General features: G+C 43.4%; 1 protein-coding gene and 1 long non-coding RNA gene across 2 annotated transcripts in view; one reads left to right on the forward strand and one right to left on the reverse strand.

Annotated features, from left to right (window-relative positions):
- The window catches only part of LOC146863912 (uncharacterized), a 347,433-nt gene that overhangs the window by 132,710 nt on the left and 196,135 nt on the right, over nt 1-18,588 (forward strand). The gene's annotated exons all lie outside the window — the stretch shown is intronic.
- The window catches only part of LOXHD1 (lipoxygenase homology PLAT domains 1), a 1,221,805-nt gene that overhangs the window by 121,834 nt on the left and 1,081,383 nt on the right, over nt 1-18,588 (reverse strand). The window contains exons 39-41 of the mRNA XM_085629301.1: nt 16,525-16,710; nt 14,915-15,042; nt 9,655-9,772 (exon numbers count right to left, since the gene is read on the reverse strand). Coding sequence (XP_085485427.1) covers nt 9,655-9,772; nt 14,915-15,042; nt 16,525-16,710 — 432 coding nt within the window. The remainder of the gene's footprint in view (nt 1-9,654; nt 9,773-14,914; nt 15,043-16,524; nt 16,711-18,588) is intronic.

The raw sequence follows: 18,588 nt of genomic DNA on the forward strand, positions 1-18,588 counted from the left end.
GCGTGAGACAAAGTCCTGCAACCAGCGAGTTACATCCCATAATAGCAGGGTACCCAGTTCTATCATGGAATAGAATCGAACCACAAGGCCAGTACTACATTTTGTCCACTACATGCATCTGCCTTGTGGCTACTACAATAGTTTGAAAAGGCTGTCAGATTCAAATACATGGTCTAAAATGGGCTGCTTCAGTTTTGGCTCGAGCTCTGAAAGTATCCGCCCCAGATTTGCATCTCGAGTTTGCACGCCAGCATGTCATGTTCATGAAACCCTCCCGGTGCTGGACAGCTCAATCTCAAAAACTGTCCGCACGCCAATGCAATGATTACAGCGGAACTACTCGCATGTGTCAGTCTATTACAGCAAGCACGCTGCATTACAGAAAAACATAATCTGTGCAAATGATTCACAGAGAGTGGTTGAAGTAACTTATTTGTGGGGAAGAGGGCGTGAAATCAAAACAGGACCTAAACCTCCCCCTGCTGTTCCAGTTATTGCCGCCTTTCATGAGGCAATCAATGAACGGTCTGTAAACCCCTGGCCTGGATATGCATCAAACCTCACAGGGTGGATTCCTGCCCTGCCTGACGCTCTTGACTATCTGCAAACACGTACCGGGGGGGAATAAAACGGCCTCGGACTGCGGAAATTAAACACATTTAATTTCCAGTTACAAAAAGAGCTAAAAGCTGCGCGGCCCGCGTGGAGGATTGCAGCAAATGGTTAATGGCGGATTAATGGCTCGCCTCAGTCTCTCGTCTCGCGTTGGGAGTCTGCTCCGACGCGGGAGCCATCTGTCAGCCCGAACAATGCTTTCCAAGAAACGTGCACGCCGCTTTATTATGCAGCGCAAACACACAGTTTTCATTATTTGGTCTTCTAAACAACTGGCCGTTCGCTAATGAAAAACTCGACCTAGATTGGAGGGCACCGCGCGCGCGCTTGTAGATGATGTCACTGACCCGGCACTGCCCCTTTCCTGGGCGCATCGAACATTGGGACCAGCATGCTTCTTTCCCCTGCAGTTTTATATAGCGCGAACTCGACCCGAAGGTATCAGAGCGCTATACATGAGCACCAGTTACGTTACAGACGGACACATTCATTTATAGGCGCGGGGAGAATGGTGTTTGCCCAGAATCTCAGGATGTTTGAGCCTCCCGTCAGGCTTGAACCTGGTTCCCCAGCTTCAAAGTCAGTCTCTAGCCGTTAAGCCACATCCTCGCTCCTTGTGAATCTGCGAAGTGTGTCGGTGGAGTGAGAACGTGAACATCTGTTGGATTGCTAGTTTACCCTTGAGGCGGAAGCCGGGGGTGCTGCTCCTCAATTTTTAATATTGTACTTATCTGCACTGTTTTCTTGTTATTTTAAATACGTAAACTGTGTTTTACCTTGCTGCATTTCGCTGAGAGTGCTGCTGGGGGAAGATCAGTTTCCTGGTATCGTCACCACCCACGTGACTTGGGGCCACGCCCCTTCCAAATAGCCACGCCCCCTCCTCTTCCCTATTACTATGCTCACCGCTCGGAAGCGCAGCGGACGAGCGCAGCGGGCACACCATTGGCACGCCGAAGACACGCCAAAGACTAGCCCGTCCGTGTCAGGACGGGGCACGGGGCAGAGGCCACCGCTCCCCCTGCAAAACCCAGGCAGGTAAGATCATCGTCGGAATTGAAAGCTTTACGTCCTACCCCCAATCCTAGGTGCACAATAGGTAATCTTCATAAAATAGGAATACGCTCCTGTGCTAACTGCAAATTGACCACTTTAATATGTCAACCCCACCCTGATTCTTCCAGAAGACACAGAAAACGAAAATCACTGCGCAAAAACGAATCTCGAAATTATGTTTTTTACAGTACTAATTGTCGCTCATTACCGAAACATAAATATGATATTTTCAACCTCTTAGCTGAAAAGAGTCCCAGTACCCTCTTTTTAACGGAGACTTGGCTGCACGATAGTGCCGGACCGGATATTGCTACCGCCCTCCCTGACAATTACGCCATTGTCAGAATAGACAGGAACAAACAGGTAGGTGGCGGAATAGCAATTATTTTTAATAGAGATTTAAAATGCACTCTTGAATCAGTAGCTATTCCAGACTGTGAAGCGGGCCTTTTTAAAATTTTCTTGAACCCAAATTTCACGATGTCTGGCTTTTTGATTTATCGTCCCCCAGGAAACCCCTCTCAATGGGTTTCAAATTTAGCGAATCTTATCATTCCCCATTACATTACCTCAAGCAATTTTTCCCTGCTGGGCGATTTCAACTTGCATCTTGATGACCCCACCACCTCTTCCTGTTCTAACCTACTGGATGACTTGAAGGTTCTAAATCTGTCTCTGATCAACTCTAGCCCTACTCACATAGCTGGCCATTTGCTGGACCCTATATTTTCCAACATCAGAGAACTTAAATGTCTCGCTACTATGCCCATATGCTGGTCCGACCACCATCTAATAAATTTCAGCATCACTTTTCCTCCCGCTCTTAATTTGCAATATGATTCCCCTGATACATCCAGGAAAAACTGGAAATCAGTAAACTTAGAATTGCTAAATTCAACATTACAAGATAACCCTCCGGGTAATAGCCCAGACATGGACAGCCTCGCGGCTGCAGCACAAAAGTGGCTCAGCGATGCCGCTAATAAATGCCTGCCCTCTACTTGTATCAAAGGGAATAGACACCGCCACCCGGCTACTTGGTTTAATGATAGCCTAAAAGCCGAAAAATCTAAATGTAAAGCGCTTGAACGTAAATGGCGTAAAAACTACGCCCTGGACGCCAAGAAAAGCTATCATGAGGCCAGAAATTTGTACCACACGGCCTGCGCAAAAGCAAGAGCCGCATTCGTCTCAAAAACCATCTTGGAGGCCACCAATATGCCAAAAACCCTATTTAACAAAGTTAAAGAATTGGCTGGTGCTTACACTACAGCTGCAGCACCTCCACTTAACACTCAACAATGCCAGGCGTTAGCACTCTTTTTTACTGAAAAAATTGATAAAATTATCCTAGACATCAGTGCGAACAACAAAGCACCATCCTCTTTCCCTGACTCAGGTTTAATTCCTCCTTGTGCCAACACACTGGAATCCTGGCCTGCTCTCTCAGTAGATAAACTGAAAGTGATCCTTAAGACCATTAAATCCGGCTCCCCCAGGGACCCTATTCCAATCAAAATCATTAAACAACTTTGTGATAGTTCCTTGGAAATCATTAAAAACCTTCTGAACTCTTCTCTTGACCTTGCAATTGTCCCAGCTCTATGGAAACATGCCATGGTTACGCCTCTTCTAAAAAAACCTACTGCTAACCCGGAAATTCTTGCCAATTACAGACCCATATCTTTGCTCCCTGCGTTCTCCAAATGTTTGGAGAGGCACGTGCATTCTGTGCTATCTATTTTTGCGGAAGAAAATTCTCTTCTGCACCCCTCACAGTCAGGTTTCAGGGCCGCTTTCTCTTCTGAAACCGCCCTGCTTGGAGTCACGGAGCACATTCGTAAACTTATTGATCAAGGTCAGACGGTCGCGCTCGTGCTATTAGATCTGAGCGCGGCCTTCGACACCATTTCCCATGAAACCCTCGTTAAGGTATTGTATAAAAATGGTGTACGTGAAAAGGCCTTGGATTGGATCCGGTCCTTCTTGGCTAATCGAACCTTCCAAATCACCTCGTCACGAGCCTCTTCGGATACTTTGTTGGCACCCCATGGAGTACCTCAGGGGTCTATTCTTAGCCCTCTGTTTTTTAAATTATACCTTAGACCCCTGGCAGACCTTGTCGAACAATCTGGTCTCACTTTTATGAGCTATGCGGATGATTCACAAATCATTTTTTCCCTATCCGAATCCTGTCCCAACTCTCCTTCTCTACTTAAAGCAGGACTCCTAAACATCCTGAACTGGATGACGAGAAATCAACTTAAACTCAACGGTGACAAGACCGAGATTCTGGTTCTGGGAAAACATCAAGATTTGTGGAATTCCGTACATTGGCCTGATCAGATGGGCGCTCTTCCCGTCCCGGTGACCCATGTTCGTAATCTGGGATTTATTTTAGACAACTCCCTCTCCATGAATCAACAGGCCAGCAAAGTTACTGGTCTATGTCTTACCATAGTCAAATGGTTGAGGAAAATTCTCTGGATGCTGCCTCTCTCCACGCAGAAGACCGTAGTCAATGCCCTCATAACATCGAGGCTTGACTACGGCAACATTCTGTATCTGGGCGCCAACAAATCAGTAGTCGGCCGACTACAACTTGTGCAAAACGCAGCAGTGCGCCTATTGTACAATATTCCTAAAAACTCTGGAGTCTCGAGTCACCGCCGGGAACTCCATTGGCTCAGGGTTGAAAATAGAATCCGCTTTAAAGCCCTGAACTTTATGTTCAGAATTAAAGCGGGCACGGCACCTAAATATCTTCTAGCCCTTGCCCACCCCTACACTCCCAAACGTAACCTACGGTCGCAGTCGGCAGCCTTTGTCTGCGTGCCGAGATTCAAACGGGCGAGAGTAGGTGGCAGATCCTTCGCCCATCTGGGACCATCCCTCTGGAACACGCTCCCTCCCTTCATCCGAAAGGAGGAAAATTATGTCAGGTTTAGAAAGCATGTTAAGACCTGGCTATTTGAACAATAAATCTCAATAGCCATTACTCCTGTCTTCTAACTAGCTGTGTCTAGGCGCCGGGAAACCCTTTTTGGGTAGCTGTTGCGCCCTACAAATTGAAAAAATAAATAAATAAAATAAATTGAAAACTGGAGTCAATTGTGGGTTAAGGAGGGTTGTGCTATCCGTCATAAAGCACTTCAATGTCTAGACGGGGGTAGTAAGCGCTATATAAATGGAATTGCAATTCTGGTAAAATACTTCATCGCAAACTATGTTGGGGTCTTCCCTCTCCCAGCTCCACTTGAGTCGAACGTGTGGGATTCGTTTAATTCTGAACTCACTGTAGTCTCCCAGATAATAGCAATAGCTCAGGCTTTCCATCTAGGGACCCCCCCCCCCAAAAAAAAAATACCATATTTTTTTTCTTTCCCACACAGTCTTGATAGTCTATGACTTTGTTTATGTGACGCTCAACTCTTCTAATACCCACCACCCGGGTCTGCCCAAACCCTGCTTTGGAGACTTGAGTGAATTAGATTTGGGTTTTCACAGCACAACTATTGCTAACAATATAGAGTGGGCTCTGGGTGCATCCTTCTGCCCCCACGCCAGTGTTTTCAGTGAACTGCATGAGGGATACAACTGTAGCCCTCTCTGCCTGCTCCCTCTTAATTCTTTCTTTCTAATGTGCTAACACTGGAATATGTTTATGTTAGTACATTAAACCCAGACTTATTGGCTTTGCTAATGCTCGTATGGAAGGGGGCACCCTTGTGTTAGTGAAACAGAAGTAAATGAACCACATCAAGTTGCTCCTTTCATCCCTGCATTGTCTTTTGCTTCAGTAGTTCACAAAATACAAGGCGCTGTGTTTAGTCCTGTAAGAAATTAGATTATTATTTGGGGTGGTGAGTACCCAACTCAGGGAATAATCATAACCGCTGCCACAAGTTAATAACCTGAACCCTACCCCCTGGTAGCTACGGCACAGAACAGACATGTTTAATTTAGGGCAATGTGTTTATTCAGGGCCAAAACAGTAATAAAGTCAAAAGGCAAAACAATAAAAATCCCACACCAAATTAGAAAAAAAAGAGTCAAATTTGATAAACGAACGGAAACCATAATGACAATAATCCAATTCAGGGAACCGGAGATATGACATTTTAAACGTTTTAAATCAAAATAGCACCAAAAAACATAAACACCAATGATGGTCATTGGTCCGCTCGAGCAGGACCTTGGCACAATTTGAGGCCGTCTGCGATTGAGCACGGTTCAGATACATCAACCAGGTCTGTCCTGGTCAAAGATTTTACCTTCTGATTTAGGGCCTGATTAAGGGTTTGGCAGATGGCATACTCCATCCCAAATGTGAGGAATATCCCGTTCGCCGTATTTCAAGTGCATTGGGATATATTGCACTTGTATTACAGCAGACAGAATATCCGTCATGTTTTTAACAGCGTAACCCATCTGCCAAACTCCAAATCAGGCCCGTCGTCTTTTAAGTCCCAATCCTCCACAGAGGTACACTTCTAAAGCCCCCCTGGGACCTCAAGGGAGGCAATTGGAGACTCACATGGTGTCAGGCTGAGGCACACAACATGGTCCTAATCCAGGTCCGGTGGCCACTGGTCAGCTGGGTACTACCAGGAAAAGGCCTCTGGCAGCTTTTTGTCCACCTTGGGCCAACTGACCATTGGAGTCTACTGGTTTGACCTGGTAAAAGCAGGTCACATCCTTCAAGGCTCATATTAGGTCACCGACAGCCAGTCCTCGTCTGATCTTCCGCAGTTCCAGAAAATGTTCTTAAGTCTTAAGTGGTTGCCTAGAGCAACGGCATTTATGCCAGGCACTAGCGAGTAGGTGGGGGTGACTCATGGGCATGTCCCAACCAATGGGGTAAACGTTCCCAGGGCTAACCCCACCCACTTTTAAGTAGCCCCTGTTTGCCTGATTGCATATAAGCCCAAAATGCCATGTGTTAGGACATTCTCAAGATGGCAAAAGTCTAGGGTGATTTTAACTGTCAACTGGACTTTAAGGAAAGCACAGAAACTGCGCACTTGGTTGACTGCCTTAGCTGTTTTGATCTAAGACAGATAAGTAGTAAAGCTACTCACATGGTTATTCATACCCTTGATGGGATTTTTCTCTAACAATTCAGAAATTACTCTCGATAAAGTGCTACCCTCGATATGGACTGACGATAGAGCAGTATTTTTCAAGCTAGCTGTGTCAGTGGAAGAATCTCGTACTACAAACTCAAGAAATTCCATGAAAACACATGCTTGATGGGAAATTAATTAACTTGAGCTAGATATTGTTTTCCATAGTCATTGTCCACTTCTAGGCACTGATATTGAATCCACCCCTACAACTTTTCAAACTGGATCGACTTTGCGGTCACTCAGCTTGCTCCTGAAAAGAATAAGCTATAGGAAAAATCCATCAGCCCCATGGTATTCATTTGAACTAAGAAAATATAAGCCAAAATGCAGAGCGCAACAACGGAGATAAAGGATAAAACTATTGTTTAGAGGAGAAGAATAAATATGAACTAGTTATTGAGGAGTATAAAGTGGCAATTGTTAAAGCAAAAGCTACGTTTTTTACTGAGAAAATTGGTTTGGTTAGAAACTTTACTAGAGAACTCTCTCTTCAAAACGATTACAGCTCTTTCAAATTTTGAGCAGAGTAAACAGTTTGTGCCAGATCAAGAATTTTTTAATAAACTTGCAGAATTCTTTCACAGGAAAGTAAATTGTGAGGAGTTCTCTGCTAATCATGATATAAATCACTTGATTGATTCTGCTGGTTACATTTTTGAAAAGCCACATCATAACCTTAATAAATCATGGAATGATTTCGACAATTTCCCTCCTTCAATGGAGGAACGAGTAATAAGATTTCTGGAAACCACTAAATTGGGTTACTCTAGGGATCCGTGTCTGCCTCATGTATTACAAATGGTTCCGGCACAATTGCGACTTACTTACCTCAGAACACTCTGCAACAGCATGGAAAAAAAAATAGGCACACCCTATCTTAAAAAAAAACAGTCCCAAGATCCTGCAGAGTTCAAGAACTTCCGATCTATTTCCTGCCTATCGCTCCCTACAAAGATCTTAGAAAAAGCTGTGAATGAAGATCTGATGGCCTTTTTGGAGGCAAATGATATTTTGGATCCATCGCACCACGGCTTTAGGCCACAGCACTGTACAGAATCAGCATTAATTGCAGCTTCTGATGAGATTCGAATGCAGATGGATAAGGTAAAGAGGGCTGCACTCATCTTGCTGGATCTCTGAGCTGTGTTTGACATGGGCCACAATCAAGTGCTTGTCAACCGACTGGAGAAACTGGGGATAAAGGGTGCAGCTTTGACCGTGCTTTGTTCTTTTTTGTCAAATAGAGAGCAGAGTGTGGTGTTTGGAGGGCATACCTCCAACTCTTTCTCTCTTCTTTGTGGGATACCTCAGGGATCATCATTATCCCCAACATTATTTAACATCTATGTCACCCCCTTGGCACAACTCATTCAATCTTGCGGTTTTTCTGCAATATTCAATGCGGATGATACACAGATAATGGTATCCATTACATCTGCAGTAGATGGTGTGGCCAAATAATTTAACAACTGTCTTGCACACATCACAAGCTGGATGCAGGAAATCTGTCTCAAGTTAAATACTGAGAAAACAGAGGTGATACTCTTTGGAAACAACACCTACATTTGGAATGATTTTTGATGGCCGTCCGAATCAGGTCCGTGTCCATCTCCAGTTCGAAAAGTAAAAAATCTTGGAGTCATGTTCGAAGACCAACTTTGTTTTTTCGAACAGGTCAATCATATTACATCTTCATGTTTTTAGCTTATGAAAATACTAAAAAAGATCTTTTCATTCATTCCATCAGATATGCAAAAAATGGTAATAGTTGCCTTGGTTCTGTCGAAGATAGACTATTGTAATGCTCTCTATTTGGGAACATAGAAGCGTCCGCAGTCAAAGCTTCAGTCTCTGCAGAATGCTGCAGCCCGCTTACTTTTACAAATTCCAAAATTCAGTGCTATATCGAGGAGCATTAAGGACCTCAACTGGTTGCCTGTTCAGGATAGGGTAAAGTGTAAGGCCTTATGCATTGCACATAAGGCTCTGCATAGATCAGGAACTTCTATTTTCCAGAAGTCCCCTAGGTGTCATGTCCCTCAACGTGATTTAAGATCATCTACTGCACTGTTGGTGGCTATTCCAAAGGTAAAGAAGGCAAATTGGGGTGGCAGAAGTTTCTTTCATTTGGCTTGTAAGCTGTGGAATTCCATGCCTTTCTCATTGAGGTCTCAAACAAATAGGCTATGTTTCATAAAATCCTTGAAGACCTGGCTCTTTGTCTCTACTGTCAAGTTAGTCTCCTCTCTTACCTGATCAGTGATAGGATTGATAGCGCTAAGAAAAATATTACTTATATACTTGCTATACAAAAAAAGGCTGAAATGTGAAATATGACATAGATCCTATCATGCGTTATATGTCTAATGTAAATACTGCCCATTTATTGTGCTTTGCAAGAACGAGTTGTGTCTCATCCTTGTCTCCATTGCCATGATGGCAGATTGACAGGCAAGGGTCTGAGTACAATTTCTTTGATTACACCTTAGCAGCACACAAAGCAATCACACAGACCAGGAAGGGAAACAAACTGGTCTACAGAGGAAATGGAATCACAATTTTTGTAGGACTCTCTTTAGGAAGAAAGATCATAACCAGCTTCATTTGGAAACTCCAATCATAGAAACAATCCGGATCAAAGATACAAGCTTATCTTTGAATGGCAATTGAAAGGCATTTCTTTTCAAATATTTTGTTTCCTAAATAAACAAATCTACCGGATGTGTCTTACCATGAGTCGGATGCAAATTTTGTATTCCTGAACAAACAAACCGGTTCTTGGAAATAAAATAACTAGAAATGTGATAAGACGTTGCTCACTGACATACTGTCCACATTAAAAACGAATTGTTACCTTTTCTAAAAACCATTCTGGCCGGCTTCCCTTTCCGTCAATTCGGATTCTCATCTTTTTGAGCGGAGCAATGTCAGAGACCTCCATCACAAATGTGTCCTCCTGCCCCCTTTCGAATCTGGTGAAAGATAAAACTGGACCATGAACACGTGCTAATGATACTTTTACTATTGATGATTCAACAATATGTCTGGACTCTATAACTGAAAATATTTATACAATTTAGTTTAAATTTAAGAGGTTGTTGTTCTAAAGTGTGCCTACCCCGACACATCTGGGGCCAAACTAGACTCCAAAGGAAAACGCCATTCGCGATCTATTAACAGTTCACTTCGCACATATATATGGACACCGAGAGAGCATTCAAGTTGACAGTAATTATGACTTGCACTCAGAATAAAACCAACACTGTCACCTTGAATGAACCTCCTGGTCCTTATGTGTGTTTGGAGTGGATTGTTAATGGGTCACTGATGGCATAATTGATTTCTATTTTTACCCCTTGATACCATAAAAGCTTATGATGATGAGTCAAGCTCTTGCACAAGGAAATGGTGGCAACTGAATAATTAAACTATACTAATATACAAGATATACACTACAATCAACCATCAGAATTGGATGGATTTGTTATGCTCAAGGAATATTATGAATAGATGCCACAGATGCACATTTTACAATTATGAAATGTAACAAAATACCAAACTCTAGCATGTTGGTGGGAGATAATTTATTTCAGTTCATGTTTGGGAACATGAAGAGGAAGGTGTTATTGCTTCGACTGCCAAAATATCAGAGGGTGATCTATTGTGCGAGAGGACTTGGTCAATCTATGGAAAGAGATAAAGTATGTAATAAATTACTAGACAATGTCATGTCAGAGAAGTTAAAGAAAAGAAGATCTATTTGCCATATTATGGACATTGCATTGAATTATCATGATGTGTGGTATTTTAAATTGTGGAGACATGCTGCCTGTACTAAATGAACTACATAGGACAATATGATCTTTTCTTCACAATGGCCAACCTGACATGAAAGGCAGCAAAAGAAGAATTAAAACAGACTTTTGGTGACCAGGAATGGATAGGTGTGTTAAAGGCAGAGTTAGATTGTGCATTCACCGTGCTTAGAGTGACAAGTCTCAAAAGATGGAACAATATCCTTACAAAAAGACTGAAACTCCAAGGGGATAGACAGAATAAACAGCTTTTGATATTTCCATCTTGAAGAGAGTTTTGAGTTTGTCTCTTGAATAGAATACTTTTTTCAGTAGTCAGAAGCGAGGTTTGTCACTCAAATAAATACTTGCCAAGACAAACAGATTTTACAGGAAGTAACTTATTACCAATAACGTGTGCAACTAATCTTTGGTGAGATTATATAATACCAGGTTTATCATGGAATACTGCACAATTCTGCTACATTGTACTCTCCTTGGAACAGACAGCCAGAGGTACATAATATTTTTACAGTTATAAACACTGTGATTTGGAACATGGGACCACAGAAATGTTTTTGATGTACTAATCTCATTTTAGGCAGTGCTATAAATGGGCTGGTACTATCCGGTACTGAGCAGAGGGATAATACCAGCATTTATCAAGAGAGACTTAATACTTTTAATTGTAGAGTACCAACACTTCTCAGAAACAAGCAGGTACTCTAGTACAGGGTACCTGCACTTCTATTTTTCCATTTGAACCACTGATTTTAGGAGTTGGACATTTTTTACTAACTCCTTAAATGGCATTATTACCTGCAATACCATTTAGGTATTTGAAAGGGGCATGCTGACGGATCCTTTCCAAATACTGAATTGGTATGACATGTATCAACGTTTTTCGATTTAAATTGTATTGAAAAACATTGAAAAATTACAAATTCCTGAATTGGAGTGGCAAGCTATTTGCAAACGAGCAGAGGACCCCTTGGAAACCCTTCCCCTTTATGAATGGTAATAAAAGTTTGTTGAGGAGTAGGCTGTAGTCCAGGGCACCACTGCCAACTCTCAAACAAAGCTTAGAAAAAAGTAACCTTTTTTTAAACACAGCATAGTTTTCTTTAACCCCTTCCCTGCGGGGGTAATTCCCCCACAGTGCGGGGGTGGGTGGGGCGCGGCACCGCTGTGCTCGTGACGAGCTCAGCTCGTCATGACTCACAGTGGAGCTGTGCTCATGACGAGCTGAGCTCGTCATGACCCCACCCACTGATTAATTCTCCCGCACAGGCGGGTAATTTATCACGCATGGGCGGGCCGCAGCCGTTATGACGAGCTCAGCTCGTCATGAGCACAGCTCCACTGTGACTCATGATGAGCTGAGCTCGTCATGAGCACGGAAGGGGTTAAAAAAAGAGCACTTGGTTTAAAAAAAGTTTACTTCATTAAAAGACAATAACAGACATGGTAGTCTGCTGACCCTAGGATGCCAACATCCCTGTGATGGCCACCATTCGGATTGAATTGCAATTTGCTATCCACCTTATTAATATTAATTAGATATGTTGGATTACGACCCACTGCAAATTGGAATTTTCTGAACCGACCTATTAGTACATAGGATGGTTTGTAAAATTCTATAGTGGTTGCAAATTGTAACCAGTTTTTTGTAGCCAGTGTTTAGTACTTCTAGCCCACAATTCTTAGAAAGGAAAGGATTACAGTTTTTTGCTGTGTGAATGTAAAGGCTGGGTGTGGTGTTCAACATCCCATAATGAGCATAACAAATCCCCATGCGGTAATATTTGAGAGAGAAGCCCTAGGACTGATTTAAACACATGTGGGGGTAGAGGGAGTACGCGTAGCATGCGGAAGGATACGTTACATGAAATGGGTGGCAGGTTCACAGTTTGGGATTGATAGGGGTGACATCAGGTCGATGGGTAAACCAAGGATTATCAAGATTTTCTGAACCATTTAAGGTGCTTCCATTTCAGAATGTGTGTGGTGGAGTTGAGTGACAGGAGGAGCATGACTTAAACTGGAAAGATATGCTTTGGGAGACCTTGGTTACCCGGTGACAATCTACGCATTCACCTGAATTATGCATCTACTGCAGAATACAGCAACTGTAACCAGGGCGTGGAAAGGGAGTACTAAGAAATTGGGATGGGAGAGTAAACAGACAGGAGAACTTCTTTGGGGTGAGTGGTGATCTGATGGTGTTGAGACGCTTACAAGGCTTTGCAGGATGAGATATGATAGGAATTTTCAATTTTGGGAATGTTTGTGTCTTTAATAAACACAATAAGATGAAGGCAGAGCGCTAAAACTTTTCAGACACTCGCCCAGTCACTATTAAATCTGTGTAAAATTCATCAACGTTTTTCTGCTCCTCAGTTTAGACCCAGTCAAATGCAAATCATTCTCGACCCTGTTCCTCATGGGAACAGTATAGTTGAACTGCCAGGCCAGGTCCTCCCTGGGACCGGCTTTGGGGTAACACCCGTCATCAGATAGTCTAACTTGAATCCAGTGGCAAAGTGAGCAAGGGAACCACGTCTGGGAATACCCTGCCAACGAGGTTCTGACCTGGGGAGCAAAATGAGCAGACGAATGATGATGAATTTAACCCAGATCTAACAGTGACTGGGGCGAGTTTCTGAAAAGTTTCAGCGCTCCGTCCATCATCTTATTGTGTTTGCTGTGTCTTTAATAGCCAGAACTCCTTTGAACAAGATGGAATATGACTTAGTACAAACAGAAGTGTTCTGATGGCACTCCACCACAACAGAGAGTGCTTTCAGAAGCCTTATCAAGAAGGCATTCTCCTTAATATCTAAGACCCTGATTCATAATACTCTGGGCAATCTAGATAGCTTAAGGTCATGCTGAGTGTCAGATCTGAGGAATATATTGATGATAGTTAGAGAGAGGAGGCTTTCCAGTATCCCCCAAGAGGTGGATATCAGAGTAGGAATCGAATTAATATAACTTAAGCTTCTCCAAGACGTTTGGTAGGGCAAACACTCATTTATGTCATAGGGGATGTACTAAGGTTATGGACTTTTTCACATCCAATAGCTTTCTCCAAACTTGAAGGGATTATGGTACGCAGTGAGCAGTTGTCTGCCTTCGATGGCAGAGAAAACACTAATTGAGGGGGCGAAGACTATGGTGCTTGATATATGGGATGACAGGGTGCCCGCAAGACATGTTAAGTTACTTAATAGTTGCTTTTGGGATGTGGCCAGATTGCGCAGTTACTATAAATATGACAGGAGGCGCAGTTGCCATAATTATGGCAGTAGGCGGGGAGAGGAGGGATGTGTTATGTTCTGATAATAATTTACAAGGATAGAACAGAATTTTGTGATGCAAGTGCGCCACTTGGTGATTTAATTCTGTGTCCCAATAGTGACAGATGATGATGGATCCTCTCCTCTGTCGGACATTACTTGGTGACCTGCAACAAATATGTTAATAGCTTTACCTGGAACACTCCATCATGCCAATTACCAATCTCTGCCTCCTGGCGCTACACCCCGTACACCCTTCCACTGTGAGATCTGTAATTCCAGTTCACCATTGGCAATGGTGGTGGTACTTGGGACTGTATATACCAGGGAACACCCACATGAAAAAGAGCTCTCATAGGCCCACCAGCAGTGACAGGTGGAGGGTGCAGCCAGCAGAAGTAGACACCACCCATTACTCTCAGGCACTATAGAATGAGCGACCCTTACCACCTACAATAGGCCTACCTGCTCAATATGGGTGATCCGCTTATGTATTGTGGCACATGATTCCTCTCACGAATGGACAGGGATGACATGGGACCAATGCACACTGTGAACTCACGCTGGGTAGGAGGACCCGACAGCAGTTAGCATGTGTTAGTACAGAAGACTGGCAGGAAATAGCTGCAGCACATGTGTAATGCACACATCAGATTTGGAAACATGTTTATCTTTAGTGATCCAATACAATACAAGAACACTATTTTTACGTGCAGGATGTTTAATTGGAGCCAGATATACAAAGGCAGCCATTTTGAATCTACTAAGAGATGCAATATGGCGGCCATCTTGGAAGTATAGAAAAAACGTTCCAAGATGGCTGCCCACTTTAATGATGTAATAAGGAGGATTTGGTTATAAGCAGTGCAGTTTCCCTACACCAGTGGGAGGGCAGCCATAAAGTTTGACATGCAGCTGGCGGATGGGCACTAGTCCGGTCAGGTAATGGGTTATGCCATAGCCCAACTGTCCTAGTCCCACCTCCATCCTTCCACAAGTATTATGAAACGTGCTAGGGTACCTGTCTCCATTTTTTGGCAACAGCATCTCCTCTGAGCTGCCACTAGCTCCGAAGCATGTCATGTAAACACTGGAGTCAGTGCCACCATTCTGTACATCTCCTGTGACCACCGTTATCTCATACAGGATCTGGAAATAATGCAAAAAAGAAGCACATCAGTGAGAATATAATGTATTTTCTTATAAAAGAAGGCACCATAGATGCAGCATAACAGTTCTGTTCAGATTCTGCTCATCCCCCGGCCCCACACCCACCTATATGTGTAAAAGCCACACACTGTATGCTCTGCTGATGGGCAGCTAGGCTCCCACTGACTCTGACACACTTGTCACCACACTGAACACTATCCTCCAGTAGGTCTTCATGGGTGCCCTGGCTGCCGTATTCTGCACAACCTGTATATCCCAGTTGCGATACACAACAGTAGTATAATGGAAAAGGCAAAAGGTTTACGTCAAATGGAGGTGTGAAGGACCAGAAGTGGTTTTGATGAGTCACATAAGGATGGTAGGAATTTCAGAAGTAATGAGGTATCTACGATGGCAGAAGGAAAGCTCATTCCGCGGCATCGGATTCTCAAGTATGCCATGACAGTAAACATAGAGCATCTGAATCCAAGATGTCCTCACCACGTATTACTCTTGGTGGGTTCCCTGCCATCCTGATGGGTGTGTGAGAGCCTCATGCATAAGCTTTCTATACTGGACCACATAGATTAGCAAAAGGGTCATAGGCTTTACTGATGCTCTACGGTAAACGGGGCATCTTGATAGAGGCTTGAGTTTCACCGGCCACAAGAGGGGCCGTGCAGCATCCATGTGAAAATGTGAGATTCCCATCAAAGATTCACAGGTTAATTGACTGCAGGATATGGACACCACAATATTAAGATCACACCAAACACACACGTATGAGGGCTTGGGACTATGTGAATGCTATTACACACGCTTGATGCAATAAGTGCCTACAATCACCCTAGAGATGGGGGAATAGAGCAAACCCCTATCTCAAAAAACATCCCCACATTCAATAGGGAGCCCCGTCAAATGAGGAGGGTCAAGAGCAGAAGGTGTTCCGTCAGCATAAACAGCAGCAAGTTAGTAATATCCACAAGAGAGTAGAACACATAGGTCAGTGTGTCATAGGCAGGGTCACTGGAATTATGCGATTGGGTGGTCCTGGCCATTTTCGCATAATTATTGATTAGCCACATTTGCTACATAATCCATCATCTGCTGCATAATCTTCAGATTTTTAGCTCACACGGTTGAAAAGCTCCTAAAACACAGCAACACGTATTGTGCGCAGTGGAAGGCAGTTTTAAAAGGTTCACTGATTGCTTATTGCTATATGTGGGTATTAAAATAAGGTGCAACCAATGTCCAGTAGCAATAAAAAGTGTAAAAATGTCAAAATAACGAAGTAATACTATCACAAAACGTACCCCATTATGCCACTTGATTCAACCTTTTCTTGCGGCAGAATTTCCTCAATCCTGCCGCATAATTTGGCCTTCTTCTGCAGTATAATTCTAGTACCCCTGGTCATAGGAGACCCATATTGTTGTAACATCTGTAATTTAACATGGGTTAGGACATAGTGAGACCTACCTTATGGCCGATGGTGATGCTGGTTGCATCAAGGATGTTGAAGACACGTGCTGTGAGGCCATCACCTCTGTCTTTGGCTAACCAACATTTACAAACAAAGGTGTACATGACCCCTTTGGTAGGCACGGTGAGCTGTATCTCATCTACCAACCAGCAGCTCTCTGGAGTTGCACCATCGTGACCCATCTACGAGAAAGGGAAAAAAAATATGCTCAAGGAAATGTGCGGCAAATGCAAGCTGGTGTTACATATGTTCTACATAGTCCTTTTCCTGAAAGCATCTTGCCGCAGAGTACAACCTAGGAGAATGACTGAGTGCCAGGTATCTCTAGAAGTGCTAGGGAACTGGGAGATCACATTGCTATCGCCCATCAAGTGGTTCTAGTGCTTGTCGCACGGCTTGTTCTTTCTTCTTCATTGCTTTAACACGGTTGTTGTATTTCAGATACACATTGATCTTCAATAAACTGATCTATGGATTTACTTCTATATCCCAAACAAAACCTACATTATGTTCTGTATCAGAGGCCCACTTTGTAATCTCTAGTGCATACCTGGAGCTTTGACCAACTGATAAGCATGTCAACGTCCATGGGCAGGGCCTTCTAGGGTTTGAGGCGGACGCCAAGCATACCCCAGGGTCTCAACAATAAGGCCTGAATTTGCCTTGGATGCTCATCACCCACTTTGGATACTATTCTTGGAGCCTAAAAACTGCAATGATTTAGTGCCGGCTGTGAACCTAATGTAAGGTATAGACACTTTGCTCAAGAATGGGCCAAAGAGATGCAGGCGGACGCCACTTAGGTGATGGAAGTGAATCCTCCTTAAAGTTACTTCCTCATCCCTTTTACCCAGGAATTTTGGTTTCTGGCGATCCATCCAATCACCAGCAGCATCACTACCTGCAATTCAGCTCTTAAACCGTGCACCTGCCAAAATGCCCCAGCCACCGAAATTTAAATGAATCGTCAAAATATTTTGGCTGTACTGCACCAATACACACTAGTAATCACTCAACAATGGTCAGGTATGTGGACACCTGTGACCTGAAAAACACTGTAAAATAAAGTGGTCAGTCAGAGAAAATACTGTCTAAAACACTTTGAAAATAGAAGAATATATGAACAGACGGACACGGTGAGGGTGTGGATGGATGGATTGATTGATGCGCTGATTGATGGAGGGCAGGATGGAGGATGGATGGATAAACTGGTGTGAGCTTCTCTGGGGGGCTGGTTGAACTGGTTGATGGATGGATGGTAGGGTGATTGGACAGAAGAATGGTTGTGTGAATGGGGGGTAATATGAAAGTACTGAAGTGTGTAAGGATTAGCGTGTTTCACTTGCTAATGCTATGTATTGAAAGTATGGTTGGGCGTGCTGGTTGATGAACAGATGGGTGGATGGAGTTTGCAATATCAAGAAACGTGAAGTAAACAGTTATGATAGCAAAACAAGCAACTGAATCAAAAGTGCAAATTTAAGAGAAAAAAATGTAAGTACATAGAGAAAAAAGTAAAAACGCGTTAATAATAAAACAAAGGTCACTAAAGATGTGACCACTGTCAGCACAAAACAAAGACTGGTGAGGGACCCGCAAGGCAAGTAAGACACATGGTCAAGGTTCGGCAACACAATAATCACTGTCGGCCTCATGTGCACCACTATTCTGTATTTGCAAACCCTGCAATTCATGAAATCAGTGTTTGTGACCACAAGAATAGTCTTGTTTGATGTACGAAACAACTTTTACAAGTCTGAAAAAACTTTCTGGATGGCAAAAGGAGTTCTGCAACTCATTACAAATCACAATTAGGGGAGGGTGAAAAGAGAGTTACCCACCCTAATTGTAAGTCACAATCACATGCCTCCTTGGTTTGTGGCTGCAACTAGGGCTGCAACCACTGACCAGACACTGACACCCGAGTTGGGATTGTATCTGATCGTCAGAGGGGAAGCACTGGGACAGCTGTCTTCTTGAGGGTTGTGTTCGCCAGCATCTAGGAGAGCACACAGTGGTCCAGGGGACCACTGCATGCCACCCAATGTCTACTCTAATGG

Source organism: Triturus cristatus, chromosome 2_1 (assembly GCF_964204655.1).
Source record: "Triturus cristatus chromosome 2_1, aTriCri1.1, whole genome shotgun sequence".
In the NCBI taxonomy this organism is placed as follows: domain Eukaryota; kingdom Metazoa; phylum Chordata; class Amphibia; order Caudata; family Salamandridae; genus Triturus; species Triturus cristatus.